Source organism: Manduca sexta, chromosome 11 (genome assembly GCF_014839805.1).
Source record: "Manduca sexta isolate Smith_Timp_Sample1 chromosome 11, JHU_Msex_v1.0, whole genome shotgun sequence".
In the NCBI taxonomy this organism is placed as follows: Eukaryota; Metazoa; Arthropoda; class Insecta; order Lepidoptera; family Sphingidae; genus Manduca; species Manduca sexta.
Window position 1 is genome coordinate 1,058,523 of NC_051125.1, and position 26,354 is coordinate 1,084,876.

The 26,354-nt window shown below is 36.6% G+C and overlaps 1 protein-coding gene across 1 annotated transcript; it reads left to right on the forward strand.

The window, feature by feature from the left end:
* The first annotated feature begins 936 nt into the window (after positions 1 to 936).
* Positions 937 to 24,768, forward strand: LOC115447190 (indole-3-acetaldehyde oxidase). The gene is given in 24 exon segments (XM_037437613.1): positions 937 to 1,109; positions 9,734 to 9,903; positions 14,170 to 14,220; positions 14,223 to 14,332; positions 14,764 to 14,911; positions 16,248 to 16,338; positions 16,341 to 16,414; positions 16,707 to 16,764; positions 17,006 to 17,226; positions 17,519 to 17,621; positions 17,997 to 18,124; positions 18,385 to 18,672; positions 19,051 to 19,206; positions 19,541 to 19,663; positions 19,771 to 20,046; positions 20,405 to 20,625; positions 20,883 to 21,066; positions 21,330 to 21,525; positions 21,797 to 22,042; positions 22,154 to 22,492; positions 22,713 to 22,894; positions 23,632 to 23,821; positions 24,176 to 24,289; positions 24,551 to 24,768. Coding segments are annotated over 24 exon segments (3,786 nt in total). The 5' UTR covers positions 937 to 1,063; the 3' UTR covers positions 24,622 to 24,768.
* Positions 24,769 to 26,354: the final 1,586 nt, after the last annotated feature.

Below are 26,354 nucleotides of genomic sequence, written 5' to 3' on the forward strand. Positions count from 1 at the left end.
AGTTGTAAATAGAAAAGTCATATCCTATAAATATTCCAAAATTTCATATATCATGGAGCCATGAGCACTAGCTAGTTATTAGTTTATAGGTAACATCTAATCATGATGGATATGCAGTTTGGTAGAAAATACACCGAGTGCCCAATAATGTTTAGAAAACATGGCTTATCAATAAAACCAACGCAAATCAAAATCTGTACAACGCGCGCGTTTTATTGTCATTTCGTATTCTTTCAACACTTAGCAGGTGAGTTATTGCGATGCATTTTGATCCATGGCGAACATTAAACTACTTTATGTTGGGAGAAAAGTGTCAGTTACTGTCATGTCACTTAGTTAATGTAATACGGCTGTGCTTTGAGTACACACTCTCCGAGATAATTAGGCTTCGGGTTGTAAAAGACGCGCCTGCTCATAAACCGGATCACTCAAATATTATAAAGCACTGCGTGGTACTGCGCTTATCACTAAGACATAGGACTATACGTCCTTCAAACACAGTAAAGAAAAGAAGGAGGGTCAGGTTGTCAGCGTTGCGAGCACCTGGAGCACTCACCCAAAAGTCCGTTGTGTTTATACAAGCCGGCCCTACCAGGCTAATAAACGTAGTGTCATGTTAAAAAAAAATATGCTCGGCTCAAAAAAATTTACATACCGACTGTACCCATCTATCCCTCAGAGTTATCACAAATAGGCTTATTTTATTTACATGCGGTTTTTATACCGTACCACCAAAAAAATAGTCAATTCTAGAACGCTATAAGCAGATATAGAAGTCTCTAATAATCAGTCACCATAGTAAATAATACTATCTCCAGACTCCAACAACAAAGAGGTTATGTTGACAATACTAAGCTTCTTTATTATCTATGGATATGGACGCCGACTGGCAGTTTATTCAAATATTCAAATTATTCTATCAAGCATCAAGATCAAAATAATTACAAACACTGGCCAGTATTCGGCGCGGCATAAGCGCGCGCGGTCGTGTGCAAATATATGTCGCATATTTTAATATATTTATTTACGATTTCGCATCGTGAAATAGTGATACTTCGGAGTAATGGATAAAATAAATTTTACCATAAACGGGGAACCGTTTTGCCTTTGTAAGTATTTTTTGCGTCATTAATAAGTATTTAATTTTTACAATCTGTAGTTCAGTTTTTAAATTGGACAGCTCGATCAATATACAAATATATTGCTACCATACTAAATGTTTCTTTAAAAACATGTAATTTTACTATTATTTTTAATCAATTTCACCATCAAGTTTAGTGTTTATGAATAATTATAATAAGTATCACCAAGATATAATAAACTTAAGCCGGTATTATCAAAGGGTTAAGCAACTCCGTAACTTTCCCAGCCCTCCTTTGATATAATGGTATCTAGATGCTTAATAATAAATTAAAGCTAAGCTCGCCCATAAACAGCAGCGACGCCCAATATAATTTCTAATAAATCCAGAGCAAGATTACATCGACGAACTCGAACACCGTTTTCGAATTTAATGCTAAAAAAATTCTAGTTACAATTGTTTACTGTTTTGATAGTGTGACTAGTTTTTGTTTGCCGCTCTACCTCTGTTAAAGGTTAATTCGGTTTAAAAGAACCTCAATTCTCATGGTACTCAGGGGTATTCTAGTGTTATCACCGTGGATTGGGGCTGTTTGGACAATGCCACCACGGTATCCCCACCCTGTCGTAAACGGCGACTATTAGGGGCCCTCGAGGGGTCGTCGGCGGGCAGCAGCGGACCGTCCGCTCTTAGTATACATTGTGCACATTTCACACATTACGATGACCCCCGGGATGGACGGCAGCGGGAAGCGTATAGAAGGTGATGTTAGCTGACGCTGAGAACGACATTCGGTTGCGCGGCGGCTTCTAAAAAAATACTCAATATACAACCAATAATTTCAGAGATGGATCAAAACTTAAAAAATAAACCTCTTTATAATATCAGCGTAACACCCTTGTGACGCCTTAACCCTGTAGGGGTAGGCAGAGCTACCAGCACAACCACATTTCGTCATTGAGTTCCGTCCCTTGAAGTTACGGGGCCAGTTCATCGCCGTGTCAAGTACAAATTCTAGAATACGGGCTGATAATGAGTAGAAACATCCAATATGTCCGAGCTGGGACTCAAACTCGGGAGTTCAGAGCGGAAGTCATATCACGCACAATATAATAGGAAACCGAGGCAGTCACGAGTTGTGAGCTTAAATTAATATGAATCTACGCATTTAATAAATTTGGTACTTATTTGTTTACCAGTGTTTTGGAAATACCCACTTGTCTAAATAGCACGAGAAAATCGATTTAATTTTTTATATGTTTTCCTCTACCTCCCTACCTCAGATACTGAGTCATATTTACTTGCACACCAATATCTTTATTATAATATTACTAGTTTTTGCGTGCAACTCCGCCCGTGTGGTAACGTTTTTGTAGGACAAATATTTTCCCGGGATAAAAATAAGGCTATAGTAGTTAGGAGTAGCTTCTTTTTAGTTAAAAAAAATTACAATCGATTTAGTAGTCTCTGAGATTGGCACGTTCAAATAAACAAATTCTTTAGCTATTATATTAGTATTAATTTGAAATTTTGTGAAGATGTTTGGATGCTGTACAAGGGTGTAGCCAGCTTGCATCTCAAAGGGAAGGGGGAGTTCTTGGGAGGCAAATCTCAAACTTTAATCCTGGCTGTGCGATGAACAAATTTCATATAGGTAGTCTTATTAATTCGACATATACTTACATTCTTATTCAACATATTCTTAAATTTATGTTGAATCCAGAGGAGGGGAGGGAGCTTTCCCTAGAGCCCCTGGGTACGCCCAAGTGTTTATTATAAGTTAACGCAAAAACCGCTAAATGTATTTGAGTGAAAATTGCCACAAAGATTAACCATGTACCTGATTATCATGTAGACTGCTTTTTATAAAGTACACAGTGGGACTATTCCAGTAAATGCTATTCATGAAGATGAAACCGTGCAAAACAACTAGTTATCTTTATAAGGAGTATTTAAAACATTTCCTGAACGACGCACTTAAGTACATTTTTTGTCAGATAACCAGTTGTACTCGTTATTTTTTGATTTGTTAAAAGAATCTGGTGTGAAGTATATGTAATTACGTTTATCTTATGCTTAACTAGTGACTGCCCCGACGTCTCACGTGTGCAAATGCCTGGGAAGATTAAAGTATGTTTGTTTTAGATGAATATTAGTAATGTCAAATTCCATCACCTAACAACCTTTATGTTTGATTTTTGTTCTAAAGCTCTTTGTCAAGTAAAATTACTAGGCATTTTGCTGGTGGTAGGAAATACTTTATAGCCCGGATAGCGACCACCATACACAAGGTGTTTAAACCCGCCATAGTCGTCCACGTAAGTGTGTCGCGTTACGGGATCAGCCCGTATATATCTTCTTCCAACAGGCCGCCATAATCGTGTCGACTGTCGAGGTATAATCGTCTCTCATCAATCGACATTCTATTGGAACCCACTCCACTTACCATCAGGAGCATTGGTCCAATTTGCCGTGCCTTTTTAAAAAAGGACATAAGGGAAACCTAACATCTTTTGTCTCAGGGTGACGATCGATGAGGTGGCAATGCTTTATGACACAGAGTTTATGTCTTTCTCATATAAAATTTCGTAGTAGGGAGACATTTTAAGAGCATTGCAAAGTGACTTCACTTCACTGAATGGAAAGTAGGGTCCAGAGAATGTCGACTGACGAGAGATGATTACCTGACTATTCCTCGCCAGTCAATACAATGCCGATTTAATATAGGAAGAACTTGAAATACTGACTATCGCTTAATATGTTACGTTATATTCCAGATAATGGTTAAGGAATCCCCTCCTGGTTCCTGTTGAAATGCTATTCACCGTAGGGCTTGGCTGTGTAGTGCACCGAAGCCTATGAAGCCAAAATGTCCCCCGGACCCTAAACGACATTTTTTTAGGTCACCACCCTGAGAAAACTAACAAAGCATTAACCAACCAAAAAGTTTATTAGATGGTTCTCCTATTAGTTAAGGTGTTAAGGCTGCTTTTGTACATACTGGGCCGGGTAGTCCGATTTTTTTTGCACCTGGGCACTCGCTTACCTACTTCGCTGCTGATCCATCGAAATGATCCACGCGGCAGTGTTTATAAGAATAAGAAATTCTAATTTGCATGCATACTTTATATCATTTCCTTTTTTAACAAAGGTTTACTCTCATATTTCGCCTTAGGTTCCATTTAATCAGGGCAGAACCAAAAAGTTACATTATCTGGTATTTCCTGAATGCAGGCTCGCAACCTTAAACTAATTTCGAAATTTCGAAGGTCCGATGAAGAATTATTAAGCCACGTCGGGTGAATGTGCCCTTACAATGGAAGTCAACAACCGAATCGGCCTTAACAATACTGAGTATACCGTATATCATGTCTTAACTTATTATCTTGAAAGGGTAAGCAGTAATGGACGTTATTGTCAACCAATGTTGCACTAAAAAAAGGAAGGAGCGGTTCTTGCACTATAAAGAGCCTAAGTCATATGTTTATTAAAATGGAAAATGCAAACAGTTTTATAATATGTTATCAAAAAAATAACGTATCAGATCATGTGAAATGTTTGATGTCAGTTACACAATACATTTATGTGCAATTAGAATTGACGAGTACACTGGCAGCCATTTTCAATAAACTATCTAAATTTTAGTTCGGGTTTCGAGAATAAGCCCGTGTCACTGCATCCATGGTCAAGTAGCTAACGGTCTTGGCACGATGGACGAGCGCGCCTCACTGTGAACTCGGTTGCGATTCTCCAATGTCATTAGACCCTTAATGGTCCCTTTACTTTAATTGATCACGGATGAAACAACCGTACACCAATCAAAATAAGTCATTCGTATCATGTCAAAAAAAATAATATTCTGATAGAACCATTTTCTGAATCAGTCAAAGAGAAAGACTGGAATGATTTATTGAAATGGGCGAAATGACAAAAATTATGTCCATCTCATTTTACCACATAGGTACACTACACAGAAGGTATAATAAATGATCATCCAATTGACAGTCCAGTCCACAATCCCTTCATTTTATTTAAAGATTCAATTCATACCGCATCAATTTCCTGCGTACAGATTACATTGCGAATAAATTTTCGAGATCATTCCATTTTTTGTTAGCGCAAAACAAAAAGTATTGACTTCGTTCTGATGCAAATCTTCATATTTTTATTTATTATGGAAAACCCGTTGCGCAGTAGACAAGGAAGCCATAATGTGGATAATGTTTTTTTAGTGTACGGCCAAGTGAGTCCATTGCACCTGATGGTAAGAATACTGCAAATAGATGCACAATTATGCCAATCTATTTAAAAATATCAAGAAATCCACAGGGTTATGGGCTGTATGGAAATGATAGTTCCTCAAATCCAGAATTTGGGATTATGTTTGTTATATGATGAATTTAGTTCAGTAAAATTGAGACGTGTAGATAGTAACTTCGCTAATAGTTTAAAGGAACTATGCAATTTAGGGATCATTAAAAACGTATCTCGAGCTGTATATTCTAAATACTGGAAGTTTGGTAGTAAGAAACTTATATTCGGCCAAATAGCGACCGCCATACACAAATAACACAAGTAAATGTAAAATCCTTTCCGAGATCAGTCGGTATATATCCAGAGTCAAACAGGGTGACATAACTGCGTCGTCTACATCATAATCATCTCTCGTCAGTCGATTTTCTATTTTGACGCTACTCCATTCTTTATTTGATACAAACTAGCCATGGATGTGTAAAAAAGGCTTAGAAGCCTTTTTACACATCCATAATCCGTAATATCAGGCATCGTGTAGACACGATGCCTGATATTACGGATATTGTATGGATGCCATACATGAAGCGAATCGTAAATAATGAACACTCTAAAAATATATATTATTATCACACAATTCCTCAGTTTTATAATGTATCAAATAAACATAAACCATAATATTTTTTGTTAAACTTAAAGTTAAAAAAAAATTAATTCTCAAGTCAGAGATTACTTCATAATAATAAGTAGTCCGTTCGTATTTTCTATTCTTAATTCTATTGTGCCAATATGCGGATAATGGTGTCGGTTATGTATCTTTATAGTTTTTAAAATTAGTCTTCAATATATCTAAACATGGAACCAATTATTGTCTCTACAAAAAAAGTATTATAATAATATCGACTCTATCAATCTAATTGATTCATATATCAAATGTCACATATTAAAAATTCGTGTACTTAGATATTCATTTTCTCATATAAAGTAGGTAAATCATAAATTATCTCTAATATGTAAATGTATAGGTGACATCTTAATTGCATACGGGTTGCGAGGCTGCAAGGGGTTTCAAAACATATTTCTACGTAACAAAACATATTTTTCTTTTACCCATTTGAAACATCGAGTTCATTTGCTAATTCCATGAATATCAAACATTTTTTTTCTTAATTTATGTATTTTAAACAATTTACTCAATTGTCTGGTGCAATTACATTATAAATACAACTGCGTACATTTTTGACGATGTTTTAAGTCTTGGTTGTTGATTAGAAGTTAACAAACCTTTCAATACATTTAGGTAAACGATACACATATGGACTATATCCTGGATTCATACATTTTTTATTCCAAAAGTACAAAGTTGTATTTTTATACCAGGAATGTACTAAGTTTAGTGTAAAACATGAGTACAAACATCTATATATATAAAAATCAATTGCTGTTCGTTAGTCTCGCTAAAACTCGAGAACGGCTGAACGGATTTATCTTATCTTGGTCTTGAATTATTCGTGGAGGTCTAGGGAAGATTTAAAAGGTGAGAAAAATTCGAATAATTGCCGGGAAAATCCTCAAAACAGCATTTTTCTATTTCCCATACAAACGTTTTCTAACTAATACGTAGAGTCAATTTGAGCTTTATTGCTATTAAGTATAAAGTTCACTGTTGTCTAAGCAATGTAGGTGTGTTCCTAACATCAAAGCAGTGTGCGTTGGAGCACAGAATATAATAATGTAATGTCGCGTTCTGAAACTCAACAAAAGTGATATCGCGGACCCGACTAAATTGAACAGTCACAAAATTTAATATATCATTTGTTATTTGGTTGGCTTCACGATATAATTTCTTTTGTTTTACTTTAAAATGCATGTTTTCGTTATGGACAATTTTGAGCTACTTTTGCATATCTATACTTATAATAAATCTGTAGAGAGGTCAATTCTGTACATGAAATATATTTCCAAAATAACTATCAGGGGGTGATTAGGGATCGATACTGATGCCAAAAATGCAATTAGTAAAATTTTTGTCTGTCTGTCTGTATAACCGCTATAGAAACAAAAACTACTCGACGGATTTTAACTTAACTTGGTACAATTATTTTTCATACTCCTGAGCTGGTTATAGTATACTTTTCATCACGCTACAATTAATAGGAGCATAGCAGTGATGGAAAATGTTGGGAAAACGGGAGACGTTACTCCATTTTTTAAGCTTCCGTCATTTCGTGTGCAACCTTAATGGTTAAAAGTTCCTTCGATTTCACCAGGATCCCATCATCAGACCCTGACCGGACAATCGGACCACCTGCATACCACCATAAATTAAAAAAACATCCCGACAAATTGAGCACCTTCTCCATTTTTGAAACCCGAAATCCACGCGGGCGAAGCTGCGGGCGAAAGCTAGTATTTATATATTTTTCTTATACGCTGCACCTGATTGTAAGTAGAGTGGGGTCCAATAGAATGTCGACTGAGGAGGGATGATTACCCCTCGACAGTCGACACTTATGCCGGCCTGTTGAAACCAGAAACACACACTGATCTCGGAACGTGAAACTGACGTGCGCCACTATGGCGGGTTTTAACTGCGTGTAGTGTGCAGAGGCAAAAGGTCCGTACAACCCGATTCTTACCGGCTTCCCTTTATGTAGTTTATTTAGAATCTAATTGTCATTAGAACCATTTGCTGACCGCATTTATGCCTTTTAGTACATTTTTTTTTTCGCGGAGAAAGTCCCTTGCGGCCCGTCTCCTATTTCTCAGAAGCACCCGCGCACCGAAGAACGCCCTCGGCGTCTACGGCAGCGTGAGGCCAACTACACACACTGCCGTCCAACCCGGGGGTTAACCGACATGTGCAAAGACGCACAGAAATGCACTAGGGCGGACAGCCCCTGCTGCCCGCTCGACGACCCCCTTCGTGGCCCCTATTAGTCGCCTCTTACGACAGGCAGGGGATACCGTGGGGGAATTCTCCAAACGCCCCCATTCCACTGGGCGGATGCCTTTTAGTACCTACATGTTGTGTCGGATTCCCTTGCGGAAAATTTCACCTTTCGCCACTGGTACGGTGATCGCTATTAGGGGGATATAAAACATAATATATCATATATTATATTAGAGTTGTAGCACTATTAATAGCTATTACATTTTCATAACGATTATTTCATATTATTTTTGTAGTCGGCAGTAGACATAATTACAAAACAGCGATTTGAATAAACAAAATCATTGAACCCGCATTGAACAATACTTGTTATTCAATATTTTGTTACAAAAAACATTGGACGACCATGACCGGTAGAAGTCGGTCGCAATGCGCGTGCGCACAGATATTTAGTGAAATATTTTCAGTAAAAGTAGATTATTTGGTTGCAATATGCATGATATTGCAAATCGAAAATTAAGGCACATTTTTCGAAGTTGAGAACTTTTTGACAATTATTGTCCGCTTTAATGATTAAGGAAAGTATGGTGAAGAACCAAGATATATAAAATATATAGAAATTTGAACATTTGCTAATACTAGGGCGTAAACTCATTTAGTAAAAGTATTTTGTTCCATATTGGAAATACATCAAAATATTAAATTATTATTATACATGATTCCTGAAAGGATTGTGAAATTACCTGCTCTTATCTAAAACAAAAATCCTCTGATAGCAACTGTTTCCCGAATTGATCGTACTCTACCTCCAATACCAAATTTGACTAAATCTAAACAAAGTTTTAACATTTTACAGTTCTGTATAAACAATTCATTTCATGCGGTCTTGCACAGTATAAATTATGTGTCAATAAATGCGCAATGCAGTAGTTAATTACACTGCATTCACGTTTTATAACAACGAAACGATTATCTCATAATTACATGACGTCTAACAATTTTCAAGGGAGTTATTCTTTTGTAGTAGACATATATATCATACTAATATAATAATATGCCGGTATAAAATGACTGTTAATACAAAAACAAAACACAAAATCAGTTAGTCTTATTGTATGTATTTTTACACCAAAATCCTCGACGATCAGTTGCATTTGTAACTGTCCATAATTGGCATACGTATTACGTACTAGATTTGGCTTTCCGAACATTCACTGTGTTCAACTGAATTGAACTGCAATCCATTCAAACTGACTTTAATGTGGTTAATTGACAACTTGTGGATGTGTATGGAGTGATGCTCATATAAAAACTCGAGTCTAGTGAAAATCTAGATTTGAATAAAAAATATTAGTCAAATAAGTAAAATAATTTGTTGTTCAAGTGAATAAATAGGTTATAACAGTGACGTTTTGATTGCCATTTTAGTTCAGATTTTGAACAAATAGTTTATATGGACGTTCGTGTCTATAGAGTATACGTCAATGCATCACCTTATATTGTTCCAGCGGGAGCAGAGGTGAGTCCCGTGACGTCATTGAACGACTTCCTGCGATATACTGTCCAATTGCACGGCACCAAAGCGATGTGCCATGAAGGCGGGTGCGGCGCATGCGTCGTCTCCGTCACTCAGACCCACCCAGTGACCAAGGAAAAGTGCGAGTTTTCTGTTAACTCGGTAAGTTAACTTCGTCTTTAGATAAGTATTATTGTTCTTTTAATAATATTAGAAAGCAAAGGATTGAGGAACCTGCCATAATGGTTCGATATGATAATTCGCCTCCAGAGGTAAGGGGCCGTTCAAGTATTACGTAACGCAATTTGGGGGGAGGGTTATGTAACATTGTTTTTTTGGTTCGCCTCGGTGGCGTAGTTGCATTGCATGTCCAGTACAATAGCGCTCTGAGGTCTTGGGTTCGAATCCCGGGTCGGGCAAAGTGATATTTAGGTTTTTCTGCTCAGTATCAGCCCGGAGTCTGGAATTTGTGCCCGATATGGCGATAGGCTCGCCCCCTATCACATCATGGGACGGAACATACTTGGCGAAAAGTGGGTGCCTTAGTTGCGCCTCTGCATACCCCTTCGGGGATAAATGCGTGATGTTATGTATGTATGTATGTATGTTTTTTTTATTTTTAAAACAATAACAAAGGTATTTTAGCGACTTTCCGGTATTTGGCGTAAAATAATTGTGAATATTACAAAAAAATTGTCACTTTAGAGTTACATACTTTTTACAGGAAAACGTTACGGCGCGTTACATGGGGGTATCAAAAATCTTCAAAAATTGCGTAATACTTGAACGGCCCCTAAATGATATAGTCTTTCGAAAAAATAAAGGCAAACATTTTTAAACTTCAAATTACTAATTAATTATTATTATATTTGAGTATAATTGAGATAGTTTTTATCTTTTTAAAATAATACACCAGCTGCTTTCGTAGCTCCCACGACGGTCTTCATTAATTATTTAATTTATATTCTTTTTACCATCAGGTCTCAGGTTCAAGGACTGCGATCAACACCATGCTCTAGGTTATCCGCTAGTCCCTTTGCCTTTCCTAAAACATATCCATGTTAAAAATGCTATCAAGGACGTAAAAAAATAGTAAAATAATCAGCATCTACATAATTACATACTGGGTATGTACGTACATTCCGTATACAAAAAAGTTCACGGATCTCTATTGTTAACGTACTTACAATCGTCATAATTATGATAAAAAAGAGACAATCATTTCATTTTATTTTAGTTGACCTTGTAAATATTTGTTCTTAAGTACTTGTAGTTTCTGGTACCTAAATGTTGAAAATTCGAATTAAATCTGTATAATGATAGACTTGCTCCAACAACATGGGATGGAACACACGGCGTTAAGTGTGTGCTCTAGTTGCACTTCTGCCTATCCCTTCGGGGATAATAGCGTGATGAATATGCCACTAGTGATGTGTGTGGACTAGACACAGTAAACGTCACATATATTGTATATATCCAGTTCCAACAGGCCGGCATAATTGTGTCGACTGTCGAGGGTTAATCATCTCTCGTCAGTGAAATTCTATTGCACCCAATCCACTTACCATCAGGTGCATAATCATGCTATGTAAGAAGCGGCGATAGCCTAGTTGGTTGTGGAACGGACTGCCGAGATGAATGTCCGTAGGTTCAAATCCCAAGGGCAAACACCTCTGACCTTTCTAAAAATTATGTGTGTATTCTTTGTGAATTATCGCTTGCTTTAACGGTGAAGAAAAACATTGTGAGGAAACCTGCATACCTGAGAAATTCTCTATAGGAATTTTAGAAAGTGTATGAGGTCTACCAATCCGCACTAGGCCAGCGTGGTGGACTAAGGCCTAATCCCTCTCAATAGTAGAGGAGGCCCGTGCCCAACAATGGGATAGTATAGAATACAGGGCTTATATCATTTATTATTTTAATATTGTAAGCAAAATTTTGCGACCATAAATAACTAATATAAAACATTACCCTCCTTTAGTAGTCGGGTAAAAAGCTTTCCGTATCTAAATTAATTTCACACTAACCGTTCCTTTCTCGGGCGATTTGTTTGTTAATTCGGGTGATGCTAATTCGTGACCGCTACTTCTCGTTACAGTTATATTAATATCCACAGATGACCGGAAAGTCGGGTTTAAAAATAAATAAATGACTCATCAATTTAAGTTAATGTTTATTGCATAAATTATGTTTGTTTTTTATAATATCCACGTTCAGGTCGGCATTATTGTTTCGACTGGTCATCTCCACTAACATCGGGAGCGGTGGGGTCATTATGCTAAACACGTATTAAAAAAATGGCTATTTTTTCAATATTGTATAAAAGATTTCTTTTCGTTTTACTAGGAATGGAGGGATGATCCAATAACATTCTGTATTTTTTAAAGTAGTTATACAGATCGACCCTAACCTAATCATGATCTAGAGATGTTTGATGCTGTGTAGTAATTTTAGTAAGCATTATAGCCGTCTTATTGCCTCCCAAATGCACCGTTCTTCGTGTACACAAAAATCAAGGTGCTAATTTCTTTGACAATAATCATGCCAAGACGAAGACTAGTATTGAGGCCAGACAATGTATCAATGGTTGTACGAAAAAAATTGATTCCATATCTACTATAATGAACTTTGGAAAATGGGCTAAAAAGCGTGTACAAATGTTCTGTAAGGACGCTACCTATAGAATTTGGTTTATCCGATTATAATTTTCTAGATATACTAAAAAAAATAGAATCTAGGTCTAGATCAATAAGATATACACTTGATACTATTTTTCTTAGTTTATCATTAAGCATTCGGCTTTCAGTAATTAACGAATATTTTGTAAAACTTTCTTAGTAACATTAAAACAATTGCTTAATGTTAATATAACAAAGAATGAGGTAAGCCAAAAATAAAAAATGTCTTTAAAGAATTCTACGACGATATCACACAAAAATGTAAGTGTAGATATGAAACCAAAACGAATTGCTTTTCGAAAAAATGTCACACGATTCTAACTTTAACTAGTTATAAGTTGAGTTCCAATCGCGTCTTTAGCTTATAGGTGCCTATGATAAGCGCAAAAAATGCAATGTTGGCGAATGGCGTCGTTGGACCCTTGTGAACACAGTAACCCGCCAGTCAAGTGACGAGTGAGCCACTTGACTCGTCACCGGCATATGTTATTGACCTTTATTGCAGATGCTATAAAGTATAAACAACGCAGAACATTTTTTGCGGTATGTCCATTGTCTAAATAAGAAAGTTTTTGAAGACTTATAATACTTTTTGTAGTTTACGCACTTGGAGGTAAGAATTAAACGAGCTGATTTGAATGAAGTTTGGCATATTTGGAAAAATGTGATGTTTTAGAAAAGAACTTGGAATAAACATTATTAGATTTTAATACTTGACTAATTATTGAAATTAAATGAGTTTTCGGATTTTATCGCCTTTTTGTTATAATTTTCTCTCGACGTTTCGAGAACTTTTCAGCTCTTGGTTAATAATTCTTGGTGTAATTACTATTTACGGTCAAACGACACGAATAATCAAGGTGAATATCCGGCCCTTCATTTATTACATAAAAACACTTTCGAATTTAACAACCCATTCTTGCTAATAGTAATTAACGAACTGATGAATTAAACTATATTTTTTTTTATTTTGTGAACTCGTTAATATTACACAATATTAAAAAAAAACAGTAATCAGTCGATAATTTGACCACTATTGAATTTGCATTCAGTATTATTTGTATCAAGATTTCGTGTTATGCTAATTTGTTTTTTCGATCCGATTGTAAATCGGAATTCTGTTATAATTAAATCTTGTCAAATGATATTTTTTTTTTTTATATAATTCGTTTACTGTATAAATAACCTAAGGGTCATTGTTTCAAAAAACCGGGTATCATGGTAAATCACAACAAGGTATTTTATTAATGTTTTTTGAATGCAAGATGCCATTTGGGTTGATATTATCGCAATATCAAATTTGGATGCAACCATTGTCTAATGTCTAAGCGTTGTCGTGTTTTGATTTGGAAGATATAGTTACTATAATATGTTATAACTAAATACATACATATAATGTAGCACTAGACATTACTCCTTTTTTATGTACAATAATTATCATTATGTACAATAATATTCACTTACCACCTGATGTTTTAAGTCAGTTTATAAAATAATAATAATAAAAGCAGCCTTTTATATAATGTCCATTATTCAGCACTGATCTCTACAACTAAAAAAGTTAGGAAGAAGTCTCATTATATTAGTCCCATTATTAGGTAGGCAACGGCTTGCTGTGCTTCTGGCATTGCAAAGTCCATGTGAGGTGGATGCTCCTTTCCACCAGGCGGACCGCTTGATCGTTTGCGTATAAAGGCAACAAAAAAAAACTTGCTAGATTTTAACAGGAAATATTACTTCATTCCAGTGCCTCGTCCACGTCTTGTCATGTCACGAATGGAACATCACAACAGTGGAAAGGGTAGGGGAACCCGCAGGGACGGCTACCATTCGATACAGCACCGACTAGCCGCCTTCAACGGGACTCAGTGCGGCTACTGTACCAGCGGATGGGTGATGAATATGTATAGGTTAGTAAAAAAAAATTACTTAGATTTTTATAAGATTGTCTCCAGTATGTAAAGAACTTTAGGCTAGACGACCCTGACTATAGTGTTTACTCAGATTTCTATAACATTATCCCCAGTATACGATTTGGTTTATTGTACCTACACCACATCGCACACCGCCAGGCATCGGTATATGGAAGCATTGTTCTGTTCCGATTTTATATTGCGTTTGGTATAGATACCAAGCATTGTGCCATATTGCCCAGCGTGTAGATCAACTTCATGTGGATTTACTTTCATGTTGGCAAAATTGACTTCCGTCAACGATGGAGCCACAACCTTAAAATTGAATTGAACTTCACGTGGAATTATAAAAACATTGTTCTGTCTGTAACTGTTTCTAGAAGTACAGGCAGTAATTTAGTTGAATGTAAAGTCTACGTTCTTTACAGTTTATACAAAAATGCAGCGAAGAAACTAACAACACAGGAAGTGGAGAACTCATTCGGAGGCATTATGTGTAGATGTACTGGATACAGACCTATCTTAGACGCCTTTAAGAGCTTTGCAAATGATGCTGATCCATCTTTGAAGAACAAAATACAGGTAATATTCGAAATCATTCGATTTCTAGCTAACTTTAGTTTTATGGCTGCAATACGGTAAACTTTTGTTTAAATACTTATCAAAGGTTGTAAAAATAAAGACGCGAGGATTGTAAGATACCAAGATATTCTTTAATCAGTTAAATTTCAATATCAAAATGTAACCATTTCTCTCTTTTATTCTTCATTCATTTTTATTCTTCTAACAGAATCCGTGAGTCACTATCCACTAGTTGAAGGTTCCAGTTGACAACCAGCGCCAGGCACACCTTGCCCGGCATTTAGTGCTGAACTGGTACCGTTTCGGCAGTATCATGGGATGCACGTTGCCCGAATGCACTATGTATCTTCTTCTTTTATTTTATTTTTTTTGGACCTTGTTATAAATGGTCGTGCGTCCCAGTATATTGTGCGAATAAATGGTTCTTTCTTTCTTTCTTTCTAACCTAGTTGATGGCGAGTATTGACACATTAAACTTACAGAATTAGGTCAGGCATCGCACAGATTCTGTCAGTTAGTGATGTTACTGGTTGTTTCATAGTGTAGTGTTTCTTGGCAACAAGTTGACGACGTCTCGTCGATGCTTTAGAATCAACATAAATATTATTCTTCTTATCTAATAGTCTGAGTATTGTGGAACAACTGCCAAAAGTCATAATAAAACATATGATAATGAAAGATAAGTAATGTTAACGACCGATTTTGATACGTTGGTTAGTATAACAATTAAAGAGTAAACAAATTATGTACAGTTTAAAATTTCGAAACAAATATAACAAAGGTTATAGTGATGAACTATATAACTAATATACTATTATAGTAGATAACGCTGAAGTTAAAACCTAAACAGTGTTTATTCAAAAATCAGTCTTACATCGTCGATATTAGTTATGAAGAGTTATCGATAGTACTAAACTAAGTGCATTTCCAAGATGTTAGGCAAAAATAAACTTAATATGAGGTACCAACAACTCTATAGATACATAATATTATCTAAACGATAAGATACCAATCCAATACCAAGCACATGTGATATGACTATTGATTTTATACAAAAAAACATTTTTTTAATGACGAGACGACCTTGCCTTTCTTCTGATGGTAAGCGATACGACCGTCCATAAACCGCAGAAACACCATCCTATATATACCATATTCCTATATATATTCCGGAGGACTCTCACATGTGAAAGAGACCTACCACCAGTATGCAAATTAACCAAAGAAAGAAATTTCACAAAACTGTAACAACCGAAGCCAAATGAAATACCTGGTGCCTGCTTATCTTCCACACTTAATCAAAATATTTAACACGTATTTATATTTTTACGACATAGAAGATCTGGTACGTATTAAATGCGCCAGAAAATGCAGTCGCAAATGTAGCGAGTCTGATGATGAGTGGTGTATAATAGAAACGCCCCTCAGAGGCTGATGAGCTTGGAAACTACGGGAGGACGGTGGTACAAAGCGTACACAGTTCAAGATGTTTTTCAGGTTAGTTGAATGCAAATTGATCTTGGAAACTTGTTAGTCAAATTATTCTAAGCAATTTTGTCTAAATGAATATTACAGTATTGTCTATTTTGGTCGCAGTATTGTCCGTCTGGAAGTCATTGATAAATTATTCGCAGTATTTCGTAATTTGAAGTTTTGGGTTTCTGGAGGGGCACTAGGCTGACGTTGCTTTTAACGTCACATAGTAGACTTACGTCTCGCATTATATTAAAAAGAAATTTATAGTGTTTTGATAAATGGCTTTTATTAGTCTGAATTATTAAACTTTCAGATTTTAAGGCGGGATGGTTCCAATAACTACAGCCTGGTAGCTGGTAACACAGGACAAGGTATACAACTTGTACAATTTAGTTAATATTTTAAGATTGATATAAGTGGTTGAAGATAGAAATTTAGCTGTAGTATTAAAGGACCTTAGAGACCGAGCAGTATCCTTATCCCAATGTAGTGGTCCTGCGAATCCCTTGAGTGAGGATACTGATATCACAAAAATCAAACAAGTATCCATAGTTAATTAATATGATAAGATAACAGATTTTAAATAATCAAATTAACTTCTCATTATTCCAGGAGTATATCCAGTTTTAAACGAGCCAAAGATCTTCATAGATATATCGTCAATAGAGACTCTGAAGAATTCGTTCTCGGATGCGAATCTGGTGATCGGAGCTGGTATGTCGCTTACAGAGGTAATGAAGCTCTTCCGAAGATGCACTAGCAGCGAGGAATTCCAATACCTTGACACGTTTTATAAGCATTTGGATTTGGTTGCTCATGTGCCAGTTCGAAACGTAAGCATACCTATAGTATTTTTAATACGCTAGTGACATTGTGACCACAAAACAATTACCTATGAAGTTTGAGGCCTGCGCCTCGTCTTAGATTTGTACTTTTATACGTTTGCACCCATAAAATAAAACACGATGATCTGTTTTAGGACCACATATCTCTGCAACTAATAATAAATATCCAAAATTTTCATAAACTTTCGCTTTTATATTTAGAATCGTTGTTTTTCGTCTAATACAATAAAATATTAGTTCCCTTTTCTCATGGATGATTTGTTTTGTATCTTATTTGCAGATCGGCACCTTGGGTGGCAATATAGCTATGAAGAATAAATACCATGAGTTCCCTTCGGACGTGTTTCTATTGCTGCGAACAGTTGATGCTACTGTTACTTTAAGTACATATCTACAATTACTTTAATTAGACCATGTATATCAATAAATGTAATCAAATTCATTAAACGTGAGTAGGCGTTAAACTCTTCGCACAAACGCTGTCAAGTTCTTGGATTTGGATCCTTGTTTTATACTATATTCAAAAGCCATGGACCTATGACTACACAGTCAATTTATGACAAATGCTAAAGCTCCTATCAGTTTCGTAATAGTGTCACAGTGTAGTTGTTATTCACCAACTTTTTGAAAGCGTCTGCGCGCCGCCTTAAAAGTTAATTCGTCAGCCCTATCTTGGCGGCCCACCGTTTCCTTCACTAAAATACCGGTGTTAGGAATATTTAATAATTTATAAGATTGCCATTCATCGTCATTTGCAGTGAATAGGGATTTAAAGAAATTCGAGTTGAGAATGCGAGATTTCCTAAACACTGACCTTCGGGATAAACTAATTGTAGACGTGAAGTTACCTCCACTCGCTGCCAACAACTTAATTAGGACCTATAAGGTAAACTTCAATTATAATTTAACAAATTATTTGTTTCAAGAAAAGATAACTAGCGTTTTAGGCACGTCCCTCCCAATACTTTGCGAAGACCATCCTGTATAATATGATTTCTTATGGTAATTTAAAAACCGAGATTAATTCCGAAAACTAGTTTTATTTAGACACCCTGTATAGCAATGAACACAGGTCATTTTATTTTCTTTGACCGATGTTTGAATGATCATTAATGAATATGTGAATTGATAATAATCTTATTGCAGATCATGCCTCGCGCCCAAAACGCACATGCTATAGTCAACGCCGGCTTCTTATTCAAAGTAGATGCAAACCAAAATATCCTATCTGCGAATATAGTTTACGGCAACATTAGTTCTACTTTCATCAACGCTAAGAATACAGAGAGTTCTCTATATCGTTCGTCGCTGTTTTGTAACGAAACTCTAAACAAAGCTTTAAGGAAACTGGACGAAGAGATAACACCGGTAGATGTCCCTCCCGAGCCATCGCCGTCATGTAGGAAAAGCATTGCTTTGGGATTGTTTTATAAGGTGAGAAAATAAAAGTATTATAATGTTTGAAAGGTTTAAATTCTTACACTTACTGATTCGACTCTGTTACAAACAATTGCCGTCAAGAAGCAGTTCTTATTGCATTTTTTACTAAAGTCTGGTGCGGACAGAGGCAGTCTTCCATTTACTGTTTTATTTATTTTATATGCTAAATCATTAAGTGTTATTTCTTGTTAACAAAGTTATTTTGATATGATTTGTCGTCTATACCTGTTTATTCTAGGCTCAGTCTATATCGGAAATTTTCGCCTTACCAGGATTAAGAAGTCTTGGAATATGGATTTCTATAAAAGTGTAGATTAGAAATCCTAAACCTCTGAAATTGGTTTATTCTGTTACTAATAATTTTATTTCCAGGCCATTCTATCTTTAGCTCCATCAGTAAATCCTCGGTACAAATCTGGTGGTACGAACCTGGAGCGCGCCGTGTCACAGGGCACGCAAGTGTACGACACAGATAAATCTCTGTGGCCCTTGAACGAACCAGTGCCGAAGATTGAAGCTCTTAAACAGGTTGGCGATGAATTTAATTTACAAAAAATATATCGTCTGGATTTCCTAAAATCCCATAAGTTAGATGAAGATATATTTCAAAGACCAAATGATTATCGCTAATTGTGCAAAATATCGCTATACAAAAGTTAGGTTTTAGTAAATAACAATAAACATTGTTTTTTAATCAATAAGGGACGAAGAGATCGTTTACCGGAAGATGGTAGACCTTATACAACTATTCGTCACTTTAATTATGGATGTTTTACGGATACAACAATCCAAAGACTTTTTCACATGAACTATCGCTTATTATACTAACTTAGTAAAAAAACATAATGTGCTATGATTTTAGTGTTCCGGTGAAGTGAAGTACGCATGTGATGTGCCCGTGGAACCGCGAGGAGTACACGCAGCCTTCGTACTGTCTACCATTTCTTTGGGAGAAATAGAGAGTTTCGATGCAACGGATGCTTTGGTATGAATTAAACCTTACGTAGTAAATACCGTAGACATATATTATGATGAAACCATTGATATTTCATATGTTGTTAAATAATAAGTATACAAACCATTTTCCACCAGAACACTCCAGGAGTCATAGCATTCTATACTGCAAAAGACATACCGGGCAAAAACACATTCACACCGCTCGACGTTCCCTGGCAAATAGTCAATGAAGAAATACTCGCCTCCAAAAAGATAAGTTATTATGGACAACCCATCGGTGTAATTGCGGCCACATCGCATCGGTTGGCTCTTGCGGCAGCAGAGTTAGTGAAGGTCAAAAACATTCAGTCGAAAGCGAAGCCTGTTTTGACAGTTAGAGAGGCTTTGGTTGCGCCGGATAAAGACAAGCGGGTAAGTTGACATAAAGATAAACAAAATAGTAAAAATTGCCAGCAACATGAATGGTTCTTGTTGACCGATTCGGTATAAATTCTTAAAAAAACAGACGTAGAGAGTAATTTGACTCATGAGGATAAAAAAAAAATTGCCTGTGTGGAATGACCTTCTTAATCTTCACAAAAAATTTGTATTAGAAACGTTACAGTCCCAATAAACCCCTTCTCCTGTCTCAATTTCTCCTGATCAGACTACTTAACTAGCTAGCTTATTTTGTTCTACTGAGACAAGAAGCTCGACTAGTAAACCTTAACATTAACTCAGGCAAAATAAGCTCTATATTCATAAAAATAACATAATATTATTCGTTCAGATCCGTCAAGAAGCAGCAATCATTCCACAACGCAGAGGCACAGATATTAAGCACGTGATCAAGGGCAGTTTCACAGTGCCTTCCCAGTACCACTTCACGATGGAGACGCAGTGCTGCACCGTCAGCTACTCCTCCACTGCGCTCGTGGTCAGGTCCTCTACGCAGTGGATGGACATCGTCAACGTGGCTGTAGCACAGGCCTTGGATATTGATGAAAATAAGTAAGTTCGTAGCATCTAATAATAATTGTTTTCCAGGCGTTAGTGGTGGGTAAGTGCAAGTTGATACATCCTGTACCCGACTAAGTATCGTAAAGAACTGGCCATAGCATCTCATTTAGACGAGCTATCTTCTGAGGATTTTATAATGTCAATTTTGCTCCTAAAAACAGTTTGATTCTACGATCGTCGACGTTGAACAATTTATTCAATTTTATGACCAACCAATTTATTATAGGTATATTATTTTATTCTTGTAGTGTGACCGTGGTAGTGCCACGGTTAGGGGGCGGTTACGGTGGGAAAGCATCCCGCTCGTCGTTAATAGCGTGCGCGTGCGCACTAGTTGCGCATAAACTAAACCGCAGCGCGACCCTCGTCTTGCCGCTCACACATAATATGACGGCGATCGGCACCAGGCAACAGTGCGAGTGCGATTATGAAGTAAATTTCCTCTTATTAATAAGATAGTTAAATAAATTATTTCTTATCCTCCCTCGAGACAAGTTTTAATTTCTTATTTTCATTATGTTATCACGCTGAAGTCGTTACATATCCTCATGCATTCCAAGGATGACATGAACTGTTTAACGCCATAGTTACCAACTAGCAACCCTTCAATTGAATACTAAATTATTTATCGAAAGCTAGTTGCGGCGCGAACCATTAGAAAGTTTCTCCACTATACTCTATAAAATATCTTTCAGGCAGGCGTCAACGACGACGGTGTGATTCAATATCTTAACGTAGAATACTACTCCGATTGCGGGTACAATTACAACGACACGTCAGGGGCAGAAATATCTGGCACCATGACCAATCTGTACGACAGTTCCACATGGAACATCAAGGGTTACAGCGTGCTCACTGATAAGGCTGGATGCACGTGGTGCAGGGCGCCAGGTAAGAATTTTGATATAAATTTACTAAAAACATCTTCCGAAAAGATGGAACTGCATGTATGAGGAAGAATGCACGTGAGAGAAGCATTAATGTGTATAATCAACAGGAAGTCTTGGCTGGTGAAACTGGTTAAAAAAGGCTCGTAAAGGGAAAAAAAATATATTTGCAATGTAATGAGGGTTTCATTGCAACGTTGTCTAACTACTTAGAGTTACAGAAATGATCTAGTTTGGTTTCTTGAATATGACTCAATAGTGCATTTCTCTAACAGGGACAACAGAGGGCGTGGCGATAGCCGAGCAAATCATGGAGCACATAGCAAATGCGACCGGCAAAGATCCAGCTGACGTCAGAATAGCCAACATTGCAGAAAAACACAATGTTGTCAAGGACATGATCACTTCCTTCAAACATGAAGTTGAGTTTGAAGACAGGAATACTGCTATTAAGAAATTCAACAATGAGAATGCTTGGAAGAAGAAGGGAATGGGCATGTCGGTTATGTCATTTCCAATAGGTAGTATTAGTTTTATTTTGTCTAGTAATAATTACTTCCTTCACGGGTTTTGGACCCAATAAATGTGTAGCCTAATAATTATTATTACTTACACAATATATATAATCTCAGGTTATTCGTGGACATTCCCTGTAACGATAACAGTGTACCACGCAGACGGTACGGTAGCCATATCCCACGGTGGGATCGAAATGGGACAAGGAATCAATACCAAAGTAGCTCAAGTGTGCGCCTATTCTCTCAAAATACCACTTGAAAAAATCGTGGTACGTGGCAGCAACAGCTTTGTATCTCCAAACACGATAGCTACTAACGGCAGTATGACTAGTGACTGCGTGGCCTACGCTACTGTCAAGGCCTGTGAAGAGTTGCTGAAGAGGTTTAAGGATGCTAAGGAAGATCTGAATGAGCCCACTTGGGAGGAGGTCGTGAAAGCTGCTTTTAATAAAGGTAATTATTTTGAAAATAAAAAGGCTGCTGATAATTATTATTGTAGTAGAGCAGAACATTGTAGAGGTATCGTTAGTATTGGCTTGCAGAAGATCAGAAAGAATGAAGTGTTAGAGAGGAGGCCTATACCCAGCAAATTACCTAGATATCTAATGTAAAGTCGATGTAACATACTTTTTAAAATATAGTGCAGAAATAATTTATTTTTATTCTTTCGAAGGTATAAACTTGCAAGCTTCATACATGACGTCTCCAAACGACGGACTAGCGGGATACAACGTATATGGAGTATCAGTATCAGAGGTGGAACTAGACGTCCTGACCGGGAACCACATCCTCACCAGGGTCGACCTACTGGAAGACACGGGAATCAGCATGAGCCCAGAGATTGATGTTGGGCAGGTACGAAAAGCACTTGGTTATTTCACAATGTACTTAAATTATAAATTGTCTGATCGAGCGACACTTGTCAGGCACCATTGGTAACATAGAGAAGTGCGAAGCTATTAATGCTAGAACAAGGGTTGCAGCACTCTGTATAAACTAAAGATCCACTTTTTGGCACTTTTTATTATAATATACTGTCAAAGGCATTACACTGTTTGTATGCAGTGTGCAAGACGTGTCAGTGTGTATCTAGTATATCAGTAGTAATGTCATATATTGTATTAGGTCATTACAATTAATGAAAGTCTAATAAACAGACTAACACCATATACACGTCTCCACAACTTTCTACTATTGTCAGATAGATAGACGTCTACTGAAATTCTCAACGTGATCCTCTTTATTTTCATCGTTCGCGATGAAGACGCTTATTGAATACTTGATTGTAATATCAGCCTGTTTGGGGCATAGATTACGAAAAATCGAAATTTTCTTGAAGTGAAATTACCATTGGCATATGTTACTTCATCCTCATAATCAGCCGCAGGATGTCCACTGCTGGACATGGGTCTCCCGCAAAGATAGATGGGATCTGAAGTGGAGACCATGAACTGGCAAACGCAGCGTCAGACGTCCACCTACGAGGTGGATAGATGACCTCATAAAAGTCGCAGAAGGTCACTGAATGCGGGCCGCTTACAAGAGGTCGATCTGGATATGTTATTTAAAACTGTTGAATTACTTTCTTCTAGATCGAAGGTGCATTCGTAATGGGCCTTGGGCTATGGACGTCGGAGAAACTGATCTATGAGTCTACGGGCCGGCTGCTGACCAATAGAACCTGGACCTACAAGCCTCCTGGTGCTAAAGATATTCCTGTCGACTTCAGGGTATCCTTTAGAAGAAATGCACCGAATCCTACTGGAGTTTTGAGATCAAAAGGTAGTTACTTGCTTGTTTTAAAGACAATTAATACCCTTTGCAGATTGTAATAGCAGTTAGGTATAATATGGAATAATGCCAGTGTTGCATAAAAAAATTATAGTGATTTTCTAGGTATTACTGGTTGTTTAGTATAATTGATGTTAATGTAGTTTGAACCTTCTAGCTTTACCAATATAGTGTATAATTTTAAGTCACAGTAAGCTTTGGCGACCAACCATCCTTTATCACGGAATCTTAATATGAAACGTATAAAAAAATTCATAAATCGGGTTAGCCTACGCTGAGTATGGAACATATTTTATCATAAATATAATAAGGTAGTACAATTTACAAGTGAAATATATCTTCCAGCGACTGGTGAGCCCGCGTTGACGCTAGCGGTGGGGGTGTCACACGCGCTGCGGACAGCGATCCTCGAGGCGCGCAAGGAGTTCGGATACAACGACACCGAGTGGCTGCATATTGGTAAGGACTATAATTATTAATTTTTTTTAAATCAAATTCTCGTAGTATTTGAGTATGCGCCCAGCGTGGGTCATTATTGAAAAATAAAATAAATTCTTTTATAATCGACGTCGATTGTCATATACCTACATACATACTGAGACATACTGTCCTTCTTCAGTCAACTATGACGAGGTGAACTTTTTTTTTATATCTCCTTTAAGTGATATAAGAACAGCCTTGGAGATATCCTTAAATATGTACTTTATTTTTCGGTTCTAGATACACCGTTCAGCGTGGAGAGCATCATCAAAGCAATATCACCTAAATATGAAAGATTTAAACTAAATTAACAAGAAGTATTAGTTGACAATGAATGAACTGAAGATGAAGTTAGTGGTTCATATTCCTTTTCTATTTTAGATATTTAATTATAAAATAGCGTTATTTAACAATGTGAAAGGTACAATAAATGTGAAGAACAAAAATAATCATTTTTATTTAAAAGTGTTTTACTTTCCTCAAAAACTCTGTAAGAAATACTATCATATGATTATTATTATAGCAAAGAAAAAAATACAGGAAGATCTGTACAAATTGTCTGCAAGTTTTTCTTACAGCTTAACATCTTAAATTTAGTATAATAAATGGGATATTTGTGAAGATGTTTAGGTTTTTGTTGCAAGTATAGTAAAAACTGCGATGTCCTTGTGTTGATAGGAATGGAGTGCGGGAGGTCGCAGGTTTGATACCTACTGCCTAATAAACCATTCGTTGCAATAGTGGTAAAATAGTTACGTGGTATTGCTAACGTTTTCTCCTACCTCGCACCGCTCAGGATCTCCTTCCGTCGTTAATATGCGTATAACTATAGCTGTCAGATGGCTCTTGAGGTTTTTTAGTTTTTTGTTCTAAAAACACTAGATTTTTTTTTATAATATTGCATTTCATAAACTTATGTCTATGGTATTTTACTTGTCTTCCCTGACAACATGAATCTAGTCGTACCTGCTTGTTCTTGTTCTGAGGTCGTACCCCTTTTAGGAAAAAAATAATAATTTGACAATGGTACAATCAAATAATAGTTACTATTAGATTATAAATGCCTTAGTCGCCACTTTCATACTTAATATCAAAGACATTAAACTATATAGTTAGTTACAGACTGGACATCCATGCTAAATTTTTGCTCCAAAAGTTATTACCAATTGGTGTTGTAAATATGGTATATGTTCTTAGTAATTAAATAAAGTTAGTAAAAAGATGTTATTGACATGAGTGTTTATTTCGGACTAAAGAGAAGTAACTATGGCAAACAAAATACAATTAGTTCTAAAATAGAACATATAAAAAATAATAAGTCACGACGAAGGTTACAATCTCCAACAGCCGCCCTTAATCGCAGTTGTGACAGAAACAAAACAAATAAAATAATTAAGTTTCTAAACCTAAGTTAACTACACATCGTTTGTGTGCTAGAGGTCCGAGGGCCTTCGTTAGTACATCAGCAGGCATATCGTTACTTTTTATATATTCTAACTTAACAATATTATTAGATACCTTTTCCCTACTAAAATGAAACCTAGTATCTATATGCTTCGTCCTGCTGTGGTGTACAGGATTTCGAACAAGATTAATGGCACTTTGGCTGTCAGAAGCTAAGTTAACTGAACAAAGTATACCTGTTATCTCGTATATAAACCGACGTAAGTAACACGCTTCCTTCGTGGCAGACGCTAATGCCATATATTCTGACTCGGCCGAACTTAACGCAACAGTAGGTTGCTTCTTGGATTCCCATGATACTGGACCTCCACTTAACTTGTAAACATAACCGGTGTATGACCTTCTGTCGATTGGACAGTTTGCCCAGTCTGCGTCACAAAAACCCTTTAAATGGTTCTTCATTCTTATGACTTGACCATCCGTTCTTCTTGCCATATTATTTTAAACTAATGGAGTATCCACGGTCTTACACTCCTTCATATTAAACTTTTCTAATATAGAAAGAATATAATTCAGAGATCTTTTAATGAAAAATATCTCGACAAATCTTCTCAAAAATTCAAATTCTTGACAGTGTCAA